The sequence below is a fragment of the Perognathus longimembris genome, chromosome 18 (genome assembly GCF_023159225.1).
Source record: "Perognathus longimembris pacificus isolate PPM17 chromosome 18, ASM2315922v1, whole genome shotgun sequence".
NCBI lineage: Eukaryota > Metazoa > Chordata > Mammalia > Rodentia > Heteromyidae > Perognathus > Perognathus longimembris.
The window spans coordinates 3,737,178-3,758,952 of record NC_063178.1 but is presented as its reverse complement, the minus strand read 5'-3'; the positions used below and the strand labels follow the sequence as shown (position 1 = coordinate 3,758,952).

The 21,775-nt window shown below is 45.3% G+C and overlaps 1 protein-coding gene across 4 annotated transcripts in view; it reads left to right on the top strand.

Annotated features, from left to right (window-relative positions):
* Larp4b (La ribonucleoprotein 4B) overlaps positions 1 to 19,732 on the top strand; it is a 60,477-nt gene extending 40,745 nt beyond the window's left edge. For 3 of the 4 annotated variants that reach the window (XM_048367444.1, XM_048367443.1, XM_048367441.1), the window contains 13 exons: positions 168 to 249; positions 2,121 to 2,257; positions 4,131 to 4,234; positions 6,701 to 6,811; positions 7,814 to 7,867; positions 7,957 to 8,166; positions 8,592 to 8,698; positions 9,129 to 9,380; positions 13,278 to 13,323; positions 16,112 to 16,273; positions 17,106 to 17,230; positions 17,493 to 17,601; positions 19,392 to 19,732. In XM_048367444.1, the coding sequence (XP_048223401.1) occupies positions 168 to 249; positions 2,121 to 2,257; positions 4,131 to 4,234; positions 6,701 to 6,811; positions 7,814 to 7,867; positions 7,957 to 8,166; positions 8,592 to 8,698; positions 9,129 to 9,380; positions 13,278 to 13,323; positions 16,112 to 16,273; positions 17,106 to 17,230; positions 17,493 to 17,601; positions 19,392 to 19,694 (1,802 nt within the window). In that variant the 3' untranslated portion in view covers positions 19,695 to 19,732. The remainder of the gene's footprint in view (positions 1 to 167; positions 250 to 2,120; positions 2,258 to 4,130; positions 4,235 to 6,700; positions 6,812 to 7,813; positions 7,868 to 7,956; positions 8,167 to 8,591; positions 8,699 to 9,128; positions 9,381 to 13,277; positions 13,324 to 16,111; positions 16,274 to 17,105; positions 17,231 to 17,492; positions 17,602 to 19,391) is intronic. The other variant, XM_048367442.1, reaches the window with a different exon arrangement.
* The last annotated feature ends 2,043 nt before the right edge of the window (positions 19,733 to 21,775 follow it).

The following is a 21,775-nucleotide window of genomic DNA, read 5'->3' as shown; positions in this document are numbered from 1 at the left end:
CAGGATTTTTGTTGTTTTGTGGGGCTTTTTGTAACATTTTCTTCTCTGTGTACATATGTAGGTAGGTGTGTGTGTGTGTGTGTGTGTGTGTGTACTGCCATATTAAATTACTTTCTTGCTAAAATTTAAGCCATTCTTTCCCTGAATTGATCTTTACCTTTATGTAGGAGGAAATGAGTCTCAACCAGAAAGTCAAGAAGAAGACCCTCGAGAAGTTCTTAAGAAAACATTGGAATTCTGCTTATCTAGGTAAGTTGTTCATAATTTTTCTAGTACCTAGTATCTGTGGTATTAGTGAGTTGGTTATCTAAAAATGAGATTGATCAGTCTATTCATTTTGTAATATTGTGATTTGAATTCAGGACCTCACGCTTGCGAAGCAAGTGCTTTACTGCTGAGCCATGTCTCTAAAACATGCGAATGTGATTTTTTTCCCATAGGAATGTATGTCTATTAGTTATCTCTGTATGTATGCTTATTAATCAGAAAGCTAGTGTGTCATGTAGGTAGCCTTTTGGACAATGGATCATAATCATCTGTAGACGCATCTAGAATTTTATCTTGATTATCTGAATTGTATGGATTTCTGGACACACACACACACACACATGCATGTGCACCCCCCCCCCCCCATGCATGCCTACTCCCTGTAGTAAGGGCTTAATTTTCCATCTCACTGCAGTTTGAAAGTAAAAGGCTTAGCCTACATTGTTCTCAAAGTGTGCTGAACACTGTAGGAGCAACTTCTTTATTATAGCACTCATGTCCTTTTTTTTCCTCAGTAATAATGTTTCTACTTAAAAGTATGGTAGAACCTTTCATGTTAAATGACAAACATGGATGTACAGGCTTGGGTTCAATGTAGTTTTCTTTGAGTTTGAAGATAGCTTGTTGGCCTTGTGTAAAGTTTTCTATGAATGCTGATTTTTCAAGCATTCTCTCTGGAACTCTGAAAACCTTACAGCATTGTCTGATATAGGCTCCTCAAAGATAATGGAGATGCTTTGAAATTGAGGTGAAGCGCCTCTGTTTTTAGGCCTTCCTTCTGCTTCCATTTTGTCACTAATTGGGGACACTGAGTCAATTACATAATGGCATAATGTGAAAGTAAATGCCCAGTGGCACAGTTGAAAATCACAGCCCCTTGCTGTTCACGAGTCCTTGTGTAGCTCTCCGGTGGCGACCACCCACATCTCAGCAGTGATTCGCTGAGAGGAAGGACAGAGCAGCACTTCCCTCTCATGCGCCAGTCACTCGGGATTCTGCAGTTCTCATTGGCCGTCCGTGGGACATTGAAAGAAGAGGTCCTTAGGAAACCCACATTGTGTTTTTCCTGAGAATTCACCAGGAGCAGTTGTATGTGGCCCAAGATACCAGGAAACAGCCCATCTTAGTGATTTATGGCTTACCTTTTGATCTTGTGGGTAAAGTTACTGATTATTTTCTTTATAATTCTGGCTGCTAGAAAGCCAGACATAAATTTGCAGCTTTTCCAGCCAAGTGTTCCAGACTTTATTGCTTGTACTCTGGGTATTGACCATATCCCAGCCTTATCTGGATTTCCTTACTTTAGAAAAAAAGTGTGTGTGTGAGTGTGTGTGTGTGTGTGTGTGTGTGTGTGTGTGTGTATACACTGAGGGACTGGATGCTGTCCCGGAAGGGTTTTTTGTTTGTTTGTTTTGATCAAGGCTAGCGATCTACCACTTGAGCCACAGTTCTACTTCCAACTTTTTGGTGGTTAGTTCGAGGTCAGCATATCATGGACTTTCCTGCCCTAGCTGGCTTAGAACCAAGGTCCTCAGATCTCAGCCTCCTGAGTTGCTAGGATTACAGGCATAAGGGCACTGGTATTGTGCTTGTGTATATTTTTAATAAACTGCACAAGCTTTTTGAGCTCTTACTTTATCTTGAAAAGAATTAACTACTCATCAAGTTCAGTGTATATCTACTTTTGCTCTCTGCCTCTCCACGTGTCTGTAAAAAGTGTACTTAAGGACAGAGAGCAAAGATGGGGTTATGAGTCAGATTCAGATCTAAGTCCAAAGCAATAGAATACCACAGTTGTACCTCCTGTGAACCTCCTTAAAAAAATAGCAGTTATGTTTGTTTTCTTTCAACAGGGAGAATCTTGCTAGTGACATGTATCTTATATCACAGATGGATAGTGATCAATATGTGCCAATTACCACGGTAGCTAACCTTGACCATATCAAGAAACTCAGTACTGATGTGGATTTGATTGTTGAAGTGCTAAGATGTAAGTAAATAACAATTTTAAATGAAAACTGGTCTATATACCATTTCTGTTATACGTGAGCCTTTATACCTGTAGCCATCTAATAGTACTTAGGTGCTGCCAAGTCAAACTGCCTCTGGTTTTCCCTTCCTTTCCCGAAACCTATCCACATACTGGGAGCACTGAATGCAACATTATGGATCATTTGAAGGACAAAAGTATTTTTAGGGGCTATTTTAATGACAGTTGTTATGTTCATGAAAATAAATACTAGTGTTTGTCATTAGAATAAAATACATTAGCATTTTTACAACTGGAGAGAATTTCAAACTGCTTGCTTAAGTGTTGATGAAATCTTAACGTTTTTCCTTAGAAGGATATTGTGGATGAATTTGTTTCTTCGAAATTTGGCAACAGCTAATGAATGTTTAAGCATTACATCCAAAACCCACAGAGATTTCAGGAAATGTAAATCCTTGAAGTGTTACCTATTGGGGCTGGGAGTATGGCCTAGTGGCAAGAGTGCTTGCCTCCTATACAGGAAGCCCTGGGTTCGATTCCTCAGCACCACATATATAGAAAATGGCCAGAAGTGACGCTGTGGCTCAAGTGGCAGGGTGCTAGCCTTGAGCAAAAAGAAGCCAGGGACAGTGCTCAGGCCCTGAGTCCAAGGCCCAGGACTGGCAAAAAAAAAAGATAAAGAAGTGTTAGCTGTTGTGTCACAATTTTCATTTACATATCATTTCACAACTGTAGTTTATTTGCATCCTAGTTTGCTTTGCAGACTTAGCTTCTACAATTTGTTTCATTTTTGTTTATTTGTTCTTTAAAGAAAGGAAAACAGCTTTTCTTAGGTATAATTGATGATAAAGTGCTCATCTTGTGTGTGTGTCTGTAGTGGACTTGAACTCAGAGCCTCGGTTCTTGCTTGGCTTTTTCACTTAAGGCTATCACTCCATCCCTAAACCCATGCCTACACTTCTGGCTTTTTGTTCTTTAATTGGAGGTAAGAGTCTTGAGGATTTGTCAACTCAGACTGGTTTTGAACCTCAGTTCTCAGATCTCAGCCTCCCAAATACGTAGATTACATTCTAATAATAGATACAGGAAGTGGAGCTGTGGCTCAAGTGGTAGTGTTAGCCTTAAGCAAAAAAGCTCAGAGAAAGCACACGGGTCCTGAGTTCAAGCCCAGGACTGGCACACACACAGAAAATTTCTCTTACATATATATAAGTTGTCACATTTATTAGTGTGAAATTTTTGTGATATTCTCTAGTATGCTTTTAAATATTGTAAGACAGATAGCAATGCCATCTCTTCCATTCCTGATATTGGTATTTTGTGTCTTTACATGAATCAGTATTTCTGAGCTTTGATTACTATCATAGAATGCTGAATTCCAAAACATAGATTTAGTAGATAGGTTCATGTAAAACTGGTGAAATCTGGCCTCTTCCTGGGTTAGTAATACAAGATGTTATCATTAGGAAAAATAGCATAAAGGGCACATGGAAACTTCTTGTGAATCTTAAAATGCTAAAATATAGGAATGTCATAGTAAGACAAAATTATTTTATTTTAGGGACTTGTAGAAAGGAGAAAGCAGATAAAACTAGTGTTTCAGTATACTTCTGGTGTTTGAGCTGTCTAGGACCTTTGTTTCATAGGGTTACATATGTAATAACTCTTGTAGTGCCTTTTAAGTGTTTCATCTTTCTTAGCTTTGAAAATTTAACATGCAAGATTGTTTCAAGCTTTTTGGTTTTATTCTAGAATTTCAAAACTTTTGATAGTTTGCTGTTATATATTGGCTTTTTCTGTGCTTAGTAATACTTAATGCTTGAAATACTGAGAAACATTTGAGTTTTGCCATTTATTTTTCTTTTCTTCACAGCTTTACCTTTAGTCCAAGTGGATGAAAAGGGGGAAAAAGTAAGGCCAAATCAAAACCGCTGTATCGTGATACTGCGTGAAATATCGGAATCTACCCCTGTAGAAGTAAGTCATTTTTCTTTTTTTTTGGCCAGTGCTGGGCCTTGGACTCAGGGCCTGAGCACTGTCCCTGGCTTCCTTTTTGCTCAAGGCTAGCATTCTGCCACTTGAGCCACAGCGCCACTTCTGGCCGTTTTCTGTATATGTGGTGCTGGGGAATCGAACCCAGGGCCTCATGTATACGAGGCAAGTTCTCTTGCCACTAGGCCATATCCCCAGCCCATGTAAGTCATTTTTCTTCTCATAGGTACATGGACATTTTCCTGAGAGTTTTTTGTTATTTTTTTTTATTTTATTAAGTCTGTGTTTTATAGAGGGTTTAAGAATATGGTAATATTTCCCCCAGGATTTCCCCACTTTGATAGTGATGGTATGATTCATTTGTAAGAAGAAATGACTCATACCTTTTGGTTTGGGTACTGCTTTCCATCAAAAGGTAGTAGATGGTTTATATGTTTCAATATCTAGAAGTTAAGTGTTTATTCACTAAGAAAAAAGAATAAGCCCAGCACTGGTGGCTCACGCCTATAATCCTAGCTACTCAGGAGGCTGAGATCTGAGGATTGCAGCTCAATGCCAGGCCAGGCAGGGAAGTGGCGCTGTGGTTCAAGTGGTAAAGCAGTAGCCTTGAGCTGAAGAGCTCAGGGACAGCACTCAGGCCCAGAGTTCAAGCCCCAGGACCAACTAACAATAAGAAAAGAATAATAAACCCCACAATAAAGATAAAGTAGTTTTTATGATAAATATATTTATAAGAGGGCATTGTGAAGAGAACAGCAGCTTCTTGCTTTTGACTTCTTTCAAAGAACCCAGTCAAGTTGGTTAGTCTTTATTTCATGTCTGGTGTGATTTCACCCAGGGTCACTCAGAGGAAAGTCATTCCTCTACTTTCAGAAGAAATTGACATTTCTATTTTGTCCCAGTAGAATAGTGTGAAAGCTTGTTAAGGAAAAGTATTTGGAAAATGTAGCAACTGCCAGGATTCCAACAAGGATATATCCCCAGGGAAAGAAATCATGATCTTGTTTACTTTCCATTCAATACAAGATACTATATTTCCTGATTCTGCATTGCAACATGTAAAGAAACCAAATGTTAAATGTTTTCCTTCATATTTTTATTAAGATTCTGAATAATCTTACTAATTTATATGTCTTTATTCAAGATAATTTGGACATATATCCTAATTTTGATGACTTTTAAAAATGTTATAAAATGTACAGCCAAGTAGAATTTTCCATATTCAGTTTTATATTTCTGCATATAAAAATTACACAGATTCAGTATGTAAAGAGAAATGGTTCAGAGTAAACCTCATAATAACTAGGAAAAGTTGAAATATAAAGGAAAGTAAATAGTCCAAAGCGATCTGAGTGAGAAAATTAAAGGAAATAAGTTTCCAAGGACTCTTATGTTGCAGGTGCCATCTGCTTGGGCTTAAAAGAACTAGCTAGAAGTTTCTAGACACTTCTGTGTTTCTTGCATGTAGCCACATGTTTGTCAGTGATTAGAATAGACATTTTAGATACTGATCTAATTTTTGTACCATAGTTTAGAGAGGATTCTTCCAGAGACAAAAAGGTAAAACTTTTTCCACATCAACAGTCTAGTAGCATTGTTTGAGTTTGCAAAGTTCTAATACTAACTTAGCACTAGTCAAGTGGCTTCTGAGTTGATGTGTTATTTTCTCTTTTGGCAGCACTAGAATCTGAACACAGGGTCTTGTGCTTGCTAGGCAGACACTACACCAGTCGAGTCATGCCCCTCCCCACCTATTTTGCTGTGGTTCCTTTTTAAATAGGGTCTCAGATTTACACCTGGTCCACCCTGAACCAGATCCTAGGGGGTTTTTTGGTTGCAATGTGAGTTCTTTTCCATTTTTTGCCTAGGCTGATCTCAAGTCACTCCCAATCCCCACCTCCCTGGTAGCAAGGATTAGAGGCAGGAATCATCCCATTTTACTTTACTGGGTACTGGGCATTTTTTTTTTTTGGCCAGTCCTGGGCCTTGGACTCAGGGCCTGAGCACTGTCCCTGGCTTCTTCCCGCTCAAGGCTAGCACTCTGCCACTTGAGCCACAGTGCCCCTTCTGGCCGTTTTCTGTATATGTGGTGCTGGGGAATCGAACCTAGGGCCTCGTGTATCCGAGGCAGGCACTCTTGCCACTAGGCTATATCCCCAGCCCGGTACTGGGCATTTTTATATTGTTGGAATCTTTCATATGTTTGATTCTGAGGGGGAGTTAGGATACTTGATGGGAGCACAGTTATTCAGGAGCCTGAGACATAAGTTCAAGGCCAGCATGAGCAAAAGAGTTTTTCCAAAAGAGTTTCTTGGAGCAGTTTGAGCATTAAGGATTTGTTAGATGGAGTCAGCGCAGCCCCTCCTCTAAGGTTCATTTTCCCATTGTTGGGGCAGTACCTTTCTATCTCATGTCCCAAGAATTCATGTCTTATTTCTCTGTTTCCCATAGGAAGTAGAAGCACTATTTAAAGGAGATAATTTACCAAAATTTATAAACTGTGAATTTGCCTATAATGACAATTGGTTCATTACATTTGAAACAGAAGCTGATGCACAACAGGTAGGTCATTTCCTTCACTGCCTGTGAAGGACTTGGTTTATGAATGTTTGATATTAGTGCACAGTGAGACTAAGGCTGAAGGCTGTGGTTATCATGTTAACTCTGAATATAAAGAAGAGAAAATTGAGTTGTAGATATTTTTTGATAGTTTTTGTAGCAATATAGAAAAGTGTGACATTAGTTTGTAAGGTCATTGAAGGAGAAGCAGCCTCTGTTACTTGGCAGAGAAAGGCTTTACTATTTGCAAGTAGGGAAATAATCTTTTAGAGGGTATCATTTGTGCTGCAAGGCGTCTTTAAGGTATGGTTGGTAAGCTTGAAGATACAGATGAAGGCAAGGTACTTGTCTCATTGCTCTTGAAGGAAGCATCTTGTTTGGAGGAAACAAATAGACAACTATAAGTGTTAAATGGTCCAAATGACGGTTCAGAAGAGAAAACATAAAAACCTGCGGATCAGGTTCTAGTTGAGCAGAAGGGGATGGGGGTGGGGCAGGGGGGGGATGAGGGGTGAAAAGCACAGCTTGTGGAATAGTTAGTACCTGCACTGTTAACCTGCCCAGTCAGTATGGCTGGACATGTACTCAGAGTTTTACAGAGGGCTTGATGTAAATTTAATTTGGAGGAATGTAGAGCTATAAATAAATAATGACTTCAGTACTTTAGTCCACATTTTTTCTCCTTCCTATCTAGTGTTGCCTGAACTACATAATTCCAGTTTCATATTGTGATTAATACTAAGACTCTATTCATTGTTTCATCCTACATCAGGATTCTTAGCCTGTGGTATGTGGGAGGGTTTTCTGATTATTTATTAGTTCTTATAAAGTTATAGACAAATCTTGGTGGGATTTTGTGTAGAAGTTCCATAACACATAAGAGGTTATTCTAAGGGATCTCTGGCCCAAAGAGAAGCACAATTCTTTAAATTATGGAGTGAACTACCAAGTTTATCTTATTTATAAGATTAACACAATGGTATTTTGGATGATTTTTTCCCTTAGGCTTACAAGTATCTGCGAGAAGAAGTCAAAACTTTTCAAGGAAAACCAATTAAGGTAAGCAAGACCATTAGTTATGCCAGATTCTTTAGTATCTAATCAATGTTCCTAAGTATTTTGCTAGTAATGTAAATGTTTTCAAACAGGCACGGATAAAAGCAAAGGCAATAGCTATAAACACATTTTTGCCAAAGAATGGATTTAGACCCCTGGACATGAGCCTTCATACACATCAGCGTTATACAGCATCGTTTTATTTACCTCCAGTATACAGTCCCCAGCAGCAGTTTCCTCTGTACAGCCTGATTACCCCCCAGACCTGGTCAGCAACACAGAGTTACCTTGATCCTCCCTTGGTAAGTTGCTTTTTGTTCTGTTTTGTTTGGGGAATCTGCTTTACAGATGTTTAAATTACTGACACTGTACTAGACAGTTGGAAATTTTTAATCTAATGGAAACAAAACAGACATTTATGCAGTTTGCTCTAGTAAAACAAATCTTCAACTCATGTTCTGGATTTTACATTTACTTGGATAATAAAGATAGCTGTAGTCATAAAAAAATAAATGATAGATGTAGTAATTGCCCTAGAAATTGAGAAGGTGGGTTCATGTACTGGAGGATGTTTTTCTTAGCTGCAGTTCTTTTTATGTATTTTGATGGATCACAATATTTGACAAGAGGAAGAAATGACCTAGGTTATCCCCAAATAAATGCAATAGTGTTGACCAACTTGACGTCTGGTTTCATGGTGTTTTCAACTGTTTGTTTCTTAATCTAGGTAACTCCATTTCCAAGTACTGGATTTATAAATGGGTTTACATCACCAACCTTCAAACCTACAACTTCCCCTCTGACATCGCTCAGACAGTACCCTCCTAGAAGCAGGCAAGTGCTAAGAGTGGTCACGTGCTCTAGAACTCCGTGTTGCTGTTTTTCTTGTTATTTGTAATAAGAGATGCAATTTAACTACTAGTAATGCTCATCAGAGATAAAACTATTTAGATAAAACTATTTGAAATGTACAACTACAGTCTTTAAAGATCAAACACCATTATCTGTTGCCTACCTAAACAAGTAGATCCTCTTCAGATTCAGCCTGTTACCTTATATAGCTGCTTTTTAACATGAACCTTGACTTAGAAATAGCAAACCTTACAAATAGGACTTTGGCTCATGATTGACATATTTGCATTATCCTAAATGGTGTTTGTCAGTTATTCTAAATATAACATTTTTATATTAAACACAAAGCAGATTTTTAGCTTAAATATTTCATATTAGCATACCCTAAACAGTGGTTCTATGTTATTTACAGGAATCCTAGTAAATCTCATCTGCGCCATGCGATTCCCAGTGCAGAGAGAGGGCCGGGACTACTAGAGAGTCCTTCCATATTTAACTTCACTGCAGATCGATTAATTAATGGTGTCCGGAGTCCACAAACGAGGCAAGCAGGGCAAGCTAGAACACGAACACAAAACCCTTCCACTTATACCAAGAGAGAGGTTGGAACTGGGCGTGTGGAACCAAGTAGTCTTGAATCCTCTCCTGGTTTAGGAAGGGGAAGGTAAGTGGTTCATCTGTTTTGTTGAACAGATACTACATACCTATTGTAAACGATAAATATTTTTACATATCTCTAGATGTATTTTAGAATTATTTTCATATATGCCTCAGAAAGTCAAAGGCTATAAACATGAAAGATTTTATATAGTTACCGTGAGTGGTTGCTAATTAGAAATAGTTTCATTTTTCTTGGAGTATTCACTTCTTCTGAACATCTATTGACACTTGACTCCTTCTCATGGGTCACAAATGTTCTCAGTGGTGTCCCTAATGATGAGTCTTTTCCAGGAGGCTCTCAGTTTATTAGGAATGACGTATCTATATCTGTCAGAGAAGTCACTGTCTATGGCAGAATTTCCCTTATGAAATCTATTTCACAAATATTAAGACTTGAAGCCACGTGCCAGTGGCCCACACCTGTAATCCAACCTACTCAGGAGGCTGAAATCTGAGGATCATGGTTTGAAGCCAGCCCAAGCAAGAAAGTCCATGAGACTCTTCTGTCCAGTTAGCCACCAAAGTAGCCAGAAGTAGAGCTGTGGCTCAAGTGGTAGAGTACTAATCTTGAGCACAAAAGCCCAGGGATAGCGCCCAGGCCCAGAGCTCAAGCCCAGGACTGATGAAAACAAAAAAATTAAGACTTGGAAGTTAAAATTACTCCTTGATCCTTGGCCAAAGAGCGAATAAGAATCTCTGGTTGATAGAGCACCAAAATATACTATGTTTACTAATTTCACTGTTTATGAAGGCACAGATCATGGCACCCCAAAATAACTACAACAGTAATCTCAGAAGTTACAAGCCACTATAGAGCATATGTAATAATAATAACAAAAGTTGAAATATTGTGAGAGCCATCAAGATAGGGCACAGAAGACCCCACAAGGTGGGCATGGTGTCGCAGACACAGCACAGAGTCGCCGTGGAGCTTCACCTTGTAGGCTCCAGCTTGCGAAGCATGGCAGAGTGAGACACCAGAAGATGTACCTGTCTGTACATTCAGTGCAGATTGAGAATTAAACAGAGAGAAGGCCAGAAGCAGCTCTTTTCTTTTTCAACAATGAAATCAGTGTCGGTGAAGCTGTGGATTGGAAAATAGAGTGGCCACAGAGAGCATGATTTAGCAGAACTGCCACTGGGCTGTGTATCAGTCAACAAAAACAACCAACCAAACCTAAATTGCCAATTATTTTTTATTAGTATGCATTAGTTGTATAGGGGGAAATTCATTGCGACAATCCCACACGTGTATATAGTCAGTCTTTTCCCCTCTGTCCCTCTCCATTACTCCACTTCCCACTTCTCCACAAAACTTCCATCCCAGCATGCAGGGTTCCTTTTATTTTTATACCAAGTTGGCTCATCAGGTATCAGAGACTCACAGACAAAAGGGGCACCCTGAATGTAGTAGCTGCCCACCTCAGTGTTGTCTCCATTACCTTAGTGAAGCACAGTGCTCTACCTGATAATTACTTTCTGCCCCCAACTATTTTTGAGCTTTCAGATGGCAACAGTAATGGGTGTTCGTGTTTTTGCCTAGCAGATGCAGGTTTTCCCTGCTTGGAGACTTGCCATCTCTCCATCAAGGGAGCCATTCCCGTCCACTGAACATGTGGCCCGAGGGGTTAAGCTGGCTCTCCAACACGCCTCTGGCCGGTCAGGGATAGCATACCATTCCACAGTCCTAGATTCTGAATGGGATCCTAAGGCCACAGTTGACAGGCAACTTCCTTTCACTGGGTGCCTAAGGCTCTGCAGCAAGAAGAGGATCTAGACCTTCCGCTCGAGGGGAGCGAGGCTTGCAGACAATCCACCTGCATTCAGAGTGGGGAGGATGACAGGGCAGACTGGTATAACAGTGATTCTGCACCACACCTTGATGCTGTGACTTCTTTGCCTGTGGAGCCGTGCTGTGTTCTGTCTTGTGGTTTTGAACTAGGAACCCCCTCTGTCCTGTGGCCATGTCTTTGCAAAGGTGGCCACCCTGTCAGGGTAAGTAAAGAGTCTGGTAAGATCTACTGATAGCGGAGCTGATAGGACCCCATGTTCCCTGTGAACTGTTGGGGCTGCTTGCGTCAGATACCTCTAGTGGTGACGAGTAGGCTATCCACAACAAAGGGCCGCCCATGAGTATAGCCTGTGTGTGAACAGCAGCCTCAACACGCCTGCTCGGCACGCCTCTCCCACATATCACCACGCCGTGCGTCCTGTTTCTTCCAGGCTCTCATCCAGCTAGATCTCTGGCCTCTTCTGAGGCCATAGGTGTGGACAGAGAGCACAGGAGACTGATCATTAAGGGGCTAAGTAACCTGTTCCACAGGATGGTAGAGTGTTTTATTCATGACCAGCATTAGGGCTACCCACCCATGATGGGTAGCTCAAGTCTGTGATCACTTGATTATCCCATAGTCTAGTGTTTAGCCTCTAATAAGCCTCAGCCAAAAGTCAGGAGTTATTTCTGGAGTGGTCTACAGGACAGAGTAGATTTTCTACTGGAGACAGTCTAGCTTTGCTCTGGAATCCTAAAGGTCTTGGTCACACTGCTCAATTGCCAAATTGAATTCACCTATGACTTATTAAACTGTATAAACCCATGCAGTGCTGTATAACACAGCCCTGATGCCTACAGAGTGTCTGATTAGGATAATAGAAACCTTAAACACTCACTCAGAAGGCAAGCTTAAAGCTGGGACTGCGGCTTAGTGGTGAAGTGCTTGCCTAGTGTTTCCTCAGCACCACATATACAGAAAATGGCCAGAAGTGGCGCTGTGGCTCAAGTGGCAGAGTGCTAGCCTTGAGCAAAAAGAAGCCAGGGACGGTGCTCAGGCCCTGAGTCCAAGCCCCAGGACTGGCCCAAAAAAAAGAAGAAGAAGAAGAAGGAGGAGGTAAGTGTAGGTATAGACAGCTGTTGGGATTGGGAAGTCTTGTGTGGTTATGTGGTAAAGGGTCAGCCATAGTCACCTAAAGCTGTGAAAGAGGAAGGGGGACGATTGACTTCTTTCACATTTTAGCGATGAGCAAATCAATACTCATCTGATAAGCATTTGGTGTCTGGTTTTACATATATATTTTTCCATTCTATCTAAATGGCTAATCAATCTTGTCTTTGTAATTCTAGCTACTGAGTAAGTTTGTTTTTTGTTGTTTGGGTTTTTTTGGGGGGGCAGTTCTGGGGTTTGAACTCGTGGCCTTAGTGCTTGCTAGGGTGACTTGATACCACTGAGCCTTGCTTTTTAGAGTAGGGTGTTACTTCCCACCCAGCTATGTGCCCGGGCTAGTCTGCCCAGACATGCACTGTCCTACCCAACTTCCCCTCCTGTAGAGACCAAGTCCTGGGAACTTCTCTGCCCAGGCGGGCCTGGCAATCTGAGCCTCCCGTGTCTCGGGGTGACACGTATGCTATCAGCGGAGACAGGATCGCTTGTCTCTTTCAAATCACTATCATCCCTTTCTTTTACCTATTCAGACATCCGTTTAAATTTACTCTCGGCTTCTTACGTGTAGCTTCTGGAATCAAAATCAAAGCTGAGTGCCAGGAGCCCATACCTGTCATCGTGGCTACTCAGGAGGCTGAGATCTGAGGACCGTGGTTAGAAGCCAGCCTAGGAAAGTCTAGTCCATGAGACTCTTAACTCTAACCCAAAAAGTAGCAAGTGGAATTATGGTTCAAGTGGTAAAACACTAGCCTTGAGGGGGGGGGAAGGCTCGGGGACAGCACCCAGGCCCTGAGTTCAAACCCCAGGACTGGCACCATCCCCCCCCCCCCAAAAAATCATCTCAGAAAGATTACAAAGTAAGGACCAAATTGATGGATGCCTTGAATGTGTAAGCACAAACCTGTGCTTAGTTAAATTTCCTGAGTTAGAAAAAATAATGGTCTTTTTCTTTCTCCTCATAGGAAAAATTCATTTGGGTATCGGAAAAAAAGAGAAGAGAAGTTTACAGTGAGTACAGAGACATGTCATTTTTATAAAGATGTTTAAGTCTCATAGTGAACAAATGGGAGTTAACTAAATGGATTGAGAAGGAGCCTTTCAAACCCCTTTGTGGAGGATTTTAGAAGTATCAATAGGGGGCTGGGGATATAGCCTAGTGGCAAGAGTGCCTGCCTCGGATACACGAGGCCCTAGGTTCGATTCCCCAGCACCACATATACAGAAAACGGCCAGAAGCGGCGCTGTGGCTCAAGTGGCGGAGTGCTAGCCTTGAGCGGGAAGAAGCCAGGGACAGTGCTCAGGCCCTGAGTCCAAGGCCCAGGACTGGCCAAAAAAAAAAAAAAAAAAAAAAAAAAAAAAAAAAAAAGAAGTATCAATAGCTAGCTAGCTTGTACGCAGATATTTATGGCAGGAGACAGATGCAACCAAGAACTTATTCCTGCAGGTACTACTTGTGTGCGAGTCCAGAAAAGTTCCTCACTGTGCTGGGTTTATAGTAGAATTTAAAACCCAGCAGCATCGCACAGGGAAGCGTCCTGACACCGGGGTCCTTGGGCGAGGCTGGGCCTGTGGCTGCTCTGCTGGGGGGATCACCCTTTGCGCCTGTGTTCTTTGCCGGTCACAGGCCTGGCTTCCTGCTGGGGCACGAGCCCGAGCCACGACCTGTCTGCTTCATCTTCCCACTATCACGGGGATCACACAGGCACACCTCCACACCCAGTTTCCCTCCATAAAGAACAGCGTCTTGTAGACTTTCTTGCTGGTCTGTGCTCCTAAACCTGCCCTCTGGGAGTGAGGATTACAAGTGAGAGCAGCCAGGGCCCAGCTCCTTCCCATCTTCACCAAGCTCTGAGCACACACTGTTGGAAACTTCCACAGATGGTACATCAACTAGCACAAATTTGGCTTTCCTTTGCAATTTCAGCGTATAAGTCAAGAGCTTTCACCCTCTCATCTAAAGGAAGCTCTTTGTTTTTTCTTTGCCTTACCTTGATTGCCAGCATAACTACATTGGTGCCTTGGGCCCATTGTTAAGTAAATAAAGGTTACTTGAACATTGCACTGTGATACCACAGTTGATTAGCTAGCCAAGATGGCTACTAGGTGACTATTAGTTGGGCAGCATTTATAGCACGGATGGGCCAGGCAGAGGGATGGTTCTCACCCTAAGAGGACAGCCAAGTGCAGCGAGTGTCTCATCACACCACTCGAATCCAACACAGTTGAAAACCTAGGAACTCTGTTTGCAGAATTCCCTTTACTATTTTAGGCTACAAGTAACTGAAACTATAGAAAGTGAAATGGCCCAAATGGGGGTAATCAGAGCCATGAATTTAAGCAAGCAGACTAAGCTTCTCCTTCCTTGTAGGAAATTGGTTCACTTTTTAAAAAATTATTCAAAATACTTTATTGGAAATGGTGCTGTGGCTCAAAGTGGCGAGTGCTAGCCTTGAGCACAAAAGCTTAGGGGCAGTGCCCCGACTCTGAATGTGAGCCCTACAACTGACCAAACTGTACCCAAAGTATTTTAGCATCTACCCAGTTTGTCTGGTGGTAGTGCATTCTGCTATAATTTACAAACAGGACAAACCCAAAATAAGTGCTTCATGCGTGTATGAAGTATATGAGTTGCCGCTTGTGTTGATTCCACCGAGTATCTTCTGAAGAAAATGCTTGTGGGCTTTTCAGCGGGAGTGGTGGGAGAACAGAGTTGCAGAGCTGGCCGTGGGCACTGACACGGAAGGACTTAGCAGGTCCAGGGCTCCACGCGCGCACCCGCGGCCACCAGAGCAGACCTGTAGGAAACTCTCGGCTCAGCAGTCCCAAGCAACCCCATGTATGCTTTCCCATCACAAGAGGTGCATTCTGGCTTTCTTTAGAGCTCAGAAATGCTCTATTTAATAATGCCACTTGAAGCTACTTTTAGATAGACTTGGTTCCGTTTTGAACTGCTGCTCCCTGTGGCCATTTAGCCCAACAGAGTTGGCATTTGCCTGGCGATGGCTGCTGCCCTGCTGGGCGCGTCCCGAAGCAACCCCCGTCACACTCTGCTTCCTTCTGCTTTGTCTTCCTGGCTCATGCGTTCATATCTGTAGACCACTTAGACGTTCTGCAGTGACCCGGGAAATTAAAACTAGGGAGGAATATTCATACCATACAAAAGACATTCGACTCTAAGAATAGGTAACCGTGCCTTCAGAGTCAAGCTCCATCCGCAGGCCTTGTCCCTTTGTAACTCCAATATATTGCCTATCTTAGTTCCTAAAAGATTAAGCTATAATAGGCTTAATCTGAAAAGCTCTTTTTACCTCAGAAACATGTAGATGAAGTCACAGTGTCTCTGCATCACTGGATTATTTTGAGCATCTCTCATTATTCTAGATTACAAGAAGTGTACAGTAGCAGAGTGCTTAGTAAGTATAAACTAGTCCTGAGAGCCCACAGCTGGGTGAAATTAACCTGAAGGTGTGGTACTTGTGTTGCTCTTCGGGCATAAACAGACAAGGCTTTCTAAAATAGTCCAATTATTTTGTTAGTTTGGATCCATTTTCATTCTTTAACTTGCTCTCGCTGAAGTTCTGGCATTTTCCCCGGACTCCTCACATATGGGGAATCCTGTTGTAATGCATTTCTGGGGACATTGGCCCTGTAAAGTGAGGTATATTCTAGGAGTTTACTACACACTGTTTACTGACTTTTTTCAGGCCAATATTGGGAGTCAAGACTCTGTGTTTTTCACTTGTTCTGTCTTTCTCTTTCCACCTGGCATGACTTGTGGGGTGTCGTTCTGTTTCAGAGCAGCCAGACTCAGTCTCCGACTCCACCAAAGCCACCGTCTCCAAGCTTCGAACTCGGGTTGTCTAACTTTCCTCCATTACCTGGAGCGGCAGGCAATTTGAAGACAGAGGACTTGTTTGAAAACAGGCTATCTAGTTTAATAGGATCAGCAAAAGAACGAGTAAGATAAATACCATTCTTTTATTGCTCGTATTTCCTAAGCATTGGTTTTGTTTTTATATTCAGACTTAATGACTTGTTGCTTTTTCAAAATCACAATATAAATATATCATTCTGTTAACTAAAGGAGAATGGACTTGTATGAAGAGGGACTTAGGGAGTCACTGGCTCGAGTCAGAAGATCTGGGTTTATTCAGGTGTAAAACTTTGGACAGCTTATGTTCTAAGCTGTAAGTTTCCCTACCTAATAAGTTGGGATCATTAACACACCTGTTTCCAGGGGTTGTTGTGAATTCAGGAAAACTGTCTGTTTCTACCACATACCACAAGGTGTGCAAGCTGATGTAGGTGTGAGGTGTCTTCTGACTTCTTTCAGTTATGAGTCAAAGTGAACTGCGTTTGGAACTCCATACCTAGCAGATACTGAGTGTGAGTGCCAGGCTCTATTGAGTCATGAAGTATCCAATGAATAAGATGTGCTTGATAGATACTTTCTTCAGAAAACAACCTTGTCGCTGTAGTGGAAAGGTAGAGAGAACCAATTCTAACATTTGCTAAAAAGCAAGAAGGCAGAGGACAAGTGAGATGTTTGTGGGAGTAGATTGTCTTCTGAGTCTTCGTTCTGAGACTTGGCAGTTGGTCTGTTGTTCCCGCTTGTCTCTGCACTTCTGGGGTAAGGTGGTCACAGTTCCTTTGAGCATTCCTGTGCCTTCACAGGCTCTGCAGGTGTTTGATAAAGTATTTAGTTACATTATTAGACTGTAACCTCCCTTAGCAGAGATCCAACGAAAGACTCTTTACCCTATCATAAATTTTACTTTGACGATTTTCAGAGCCTCAGTACAGATGCAAGTACAAACACCATTCCTACTGTGGTCCCCAGAGAGCCCTCTATGCCAGCTTCCTGTGCTGTGTCAGCAGTGTACGAACGAGCCCCATCCCCCACCCGTTTGCCTGAGTGAGTATTGCTCCTCTACTGTTGGTGTGCTGTGTGCTCACTGGCCTGGCCTGTGGGGTTGCATGAGACCCACTGTGCGCTCATTAGAGTGGCCTGTAGGGTTGCGTGAGACCCACTGTGTGCTCACTGGCCTGGCCTGTGGGGTTGCATGAAGCCCACTGTGTGCTCATTAGAGTGGCCTGTACCGTTGCATGAGACCCACTGTGTGCTCATTGGACTGGCCTGTCAGTGTAAGACTCACCTGCTGGGTGCATTTTCACAGGGACACCAAGGCAGTAGAAAAGCAAAAGGAAACACACAGTGTGGACAGACTCCCTCCCACCCTCACTACGACTGCGTGTAAATCAGTGCAGGTGAATGGAGCCGCCACAGTACGTATCTCTGTTTTCCTCTTCAAGTTATGAGTTTCTGTGTAGTGAAAAAGACATAGTACTAGACCATGCACCGATGGCTTGCACCTGTAATCCTACCTACTCATGAGGCTGAGATCTGAGGATCACAGTTCAAAGCCAGCCTGGGCAGGAAAGGCCTTCTCTCCAATTAATCCCCAGAAAACCAGCAGTGGTGCTGTGGCTCCCAGTGGTAGAGTGTTAGCCTTGAGCATAAGAGCTCAGGGACAGCGCCCACAATGGACCAAAAAGAAAAATAGGAAAAGAAGAGGACATGGCACTATCCTGCATCTCCCTTTTTTTAAATGAAATCGAATTTTAGGGGTTGTATGTGTGCGTGCACGCGCGCATGTGTGTGTATTGTGTGTTCTGAACGAAGAAGGCTTCCTACTGCCTACTCTTTAGTCTTCTTCTTCACCACGGCCGTGGAGTCCTGTGGCGGTGTGGGTGGGAAGAGTTTAGAGTTTCGGAGGCAGTAGATCGCGTCTCCTGCTCCCCCATGGAACCTGTGGGCAGCTCAGCATCTGCTCTGTGTATCCTGTGTTTGACAAGGAATTAACTAGGCCGGGCACCCGTGGGTCACCGCCTGTCACCCTGCTGTAGTAGCTGCTCAGGAGGCTCAGATCTAGAGATTCGAGGTTCAACGCCAACGGTGGCAGAAAAGCCCAGACACCATCTTAAATTAGCCAGCAAAATGCTGGGCCGGAAGTGCAGATCAAGTGGTAGAGCACCAGCTGTGAGCAAGAAACAAGCCAGCCAGTCAAGCAGGAGGCGTTGAGTTCAGGCTCCAGCACCAGCGGAAACAAAGGAACAGAAGGACAGGGCTGCTGAGCCGTCGGGGCTGGTTTCTCCCCGTGGTCCACGCCACCACCGTGGGCACGTTGCATACACTTGGGGGCCGACCCTTCAACCCCCTCGGCTGAGTCTTGAAAGAATGTTCACTGGGTTAAAATTAGCCAGTTATTTGTCAAGTGACCCCGCGTACCTAAAAGCCCTAGTGCACGTTTTTTAGGTTTCAGTGTGAAGCCAGACAGGGCCCCTGTGTGAGAGGCGAGGCAGTCCCCCCGGCCGGAGGAGGTGGGGTGGGGGGAGGCCAAGCATCGCCCTCTCCACCTGGGCTCCGGGTCGCCTCCAGGCTGCAGGCAGCTCCTCCGCCTTCTGCAGCTCGCTCTTGGGATGGCGGCTGTCATAGCTGTGGCAGTACTGGGGTTTGAACTCACAGCCTCGGGCTTGCGAGGCCTGCGCAGGAGCTGCAGTGTATTTTCCTTGAGTTATTGGTCTTTCAATCAAGGCCTTGCACTTTTTGCCAGGACTGTGACCACCTCCCCGTGCCCCCCGGTAACTGGGATGCCATAACCGGATTGACAAGCTCTCTCCTTCACTTTTTGCCTGGGCTGGCCTTGAACTTTGATCCCTGTGATCTCGCCTCCTTAGTAGCTAAGCTTGTAGGCGTGTGACACCACACCCGGCTGACGTCAGCCATGAGTCAGAGGCATTTCTGCAGTGTGCTGCTGGGAGAGCTGCAGACCCGGGATGCGCAGCCATTGGGTTCTGCCAGCTTGTGAAAGAGAGAGCACCCCGGGCGTGCTGGATTACAACCCCTTTGTATAGCTTCGTCAAAGATAATAAACGTTGTAGCCTGAAAACCTAAAAAAACAAACACAGCGCTGCGAAGTGGACTTGTCTTGAGGTGGACCTGCTTGCCCACGCCCGCCCTCCTGGCCGGGGTCGCCCCCCGGTGTGAGTGTAACCCCACGTCTGTCTGTTTGCAGGAGCTGCGAAAGCCCAGCTATGCGGAGATCTGTCAGAGGACGAGTAAAGAGCCTCCTTCCTCCCCCTTGCAGCCCCCCAAAGAACAGAAGCCCAACACTGTCAGTTGTGGGAAGGAGGAGAAGAAGCCGGCCGAGCCCGGGGAGAGATACCGGGAGCCCCCCGGCCTCAAGCCCGCCACCCCCGGAGCCCCCCGCGATCCGAGGCGGCAGCCTGGGCGGCGGCCCTCTCCCCCGGCGGCCGCGGCGGCGGCGGGGAAGCGCCCCCACCGAGAACAGAACACTCCCCCCAAGTCTCCCCAGTGAGGCGCAGGTGCCCGCGGGAGGGGCCGGCGGCGCACGGCGGCGGGGGCGGTGCGCGTGCGCGTGCGCGCCGGCGAGGCCCGGCGGGGTGGGTGCGTGGGCCGCCCGCCCGCCCGCCCGCGCCCGCCCTGGGCGCGCCCCGTGAGCCGGATCCCCCTCGTGAAGAAAGTCTATTTTTCAGGATTTCATGACTACAAACCTTCTCTTAGGTCGGTGCTTACGCGGAGGTGACGCGCCGCCCGGGCTCCTCTGCAGGGTAGGAAGTGCGCTCGCTCGCTCGTGGATCCCGGCGGGCGGCCCTCGGCCTGGGCTGCGGCTCTCACGCGCGGAGGGCCCGCGCCGCCGCCTTGGGTGGGTGGGTTTCGTTTTGAATAACTGGTCTGCAAGTGCATAACCTAATAATAGCCTGTCCGCCGGTGCGCAGGCCGGCCGGGGCCTCGCCCGGGAGCGCGGGGTCGGCGGGGCCCGGCGGGGCCTGGACGTGGAGCGCGGGGCCGGCGCGGCCTGGGCCTGGACGTCGCTGAGGAGCGCGGGGCGGGGGGGGGGGGGGCGGGCGGGGGGCCTGGGCCTGGGCGTCGCGGTGGAGCGCGGGGTCGGAGCGCAGGGGTTGGAGCGCAGGGCCGGCGGGGCCCGGGGGCCTGGGCGTCGCGGTGGAGCGCGGGGCCGGCCGGGGCCTGGGGGGCCTGGGCGTCGCGGTGGAGCGCGGGGCCGGCCGGGGCCTGGGGGGCCTGGGCGTCGCGGTGGAGCGCGGGGGCCTGGGGGGCCTGGGGGGCCTGGGCGTCGCGGTGGAGCGCGGGGCCGGCCGGGGCCTGGGGGGCCTGGGCGTCGCGGTGGAGCGCGGGGCCCGGGCGGGCGCGGAGCCTCGCGCTCCTCCGCGCGGCGGGCAGGGTCTGAAGGAGCCTGCGAGGACCCCGGGTGTCGCTGCACCACAAGCCCGTGGCGCCCGCACCTCAAGCCGCCGCGGTGTAAAACGAACTCAAAGCACAGTGTGAATGGAACCCAAGGGAAACGCCAGCCCCGCGCGGCCCGCCCCGCGCCCCGGCCCCCCTCCCCGCCGCGCCCTTCCTCCCCACCGTGGGGTTCGCCGCCCCCCAGGGCTGGTGGAGGACGGAGTCTCCCGCTCTCTGGGCCTCCAGGACGAGGGTCTCCGTGAGTCACTTCCGGAAGTGCCGCACTTCTGAAGAACAAGGATGCACTAAAGTTAGCACGTTTATAATAAAGCTAAATATAAATTATTTTGTTTTAAGATGCCTAAAATTTTTCTTTAAGTATTCTAAGCAGCAAACATTAAACTATTTCCTGCTAGATGTAACCATACAGTTTATTCCACAAGATGTTATTTAACAAGACGGAAGTTGTCTTTTTTTTTTTTTTAGAAGAAAAATGATTTCCATCCAATATTTAAAAGACTTGAATTTTATTTAAACTTGAAAATGACTTTGCCTTAACTTTTGTATGAGACAGTGCGGAGCCCACGGCCGGCGGGGGCCCGCGCAGACCCCGCGCGCGCGCGTCGTCAGACCCGAGTAAGCTAACGGTAGTAGTGCAAGGACTAGCAGGTTTTGTAATATACCTTACAGAGCTTCAACAGTTGACCTTTTTTTCCGATTGTTGAAAAAATCCTGTAAATGCAAATAGTCGATACTGTATTAAATACGTGCACTTGGGAGTGTGCTTTGCCTGTACAGTTGTAAATAATCAGAACATATTAAAAAGGTACCCTACAGAGAAAAAAATCTGATAAAAAATTATCGATATATTATAAATGTTGAGCTGGATGTAGATAAACTCCATGTTGTGGTTTGAATATTATTTTAATTTGTTGAGGTTTTTTTGTTCGTTGTTTTTCTTTCCTTTTCTTTTCTCATCCTGGTGTGTGGAACTGATTCTGCCTCTTTGCTGCAAAAAGAACACGGGAAGTCCTATCACTCACAGCGTTCAGATGCTTCCGTACTCTCACCCAGTGTGTACATAAGTACTCATCGAATCCAGTGGGGAATGGCTGAGAACTGCAATGTGGATGGAAAGCGGAAACTGGCAGTTCCTCCGAGTGGAAGGAGAAAGTAGCCGCCCTCCCCGCGCGA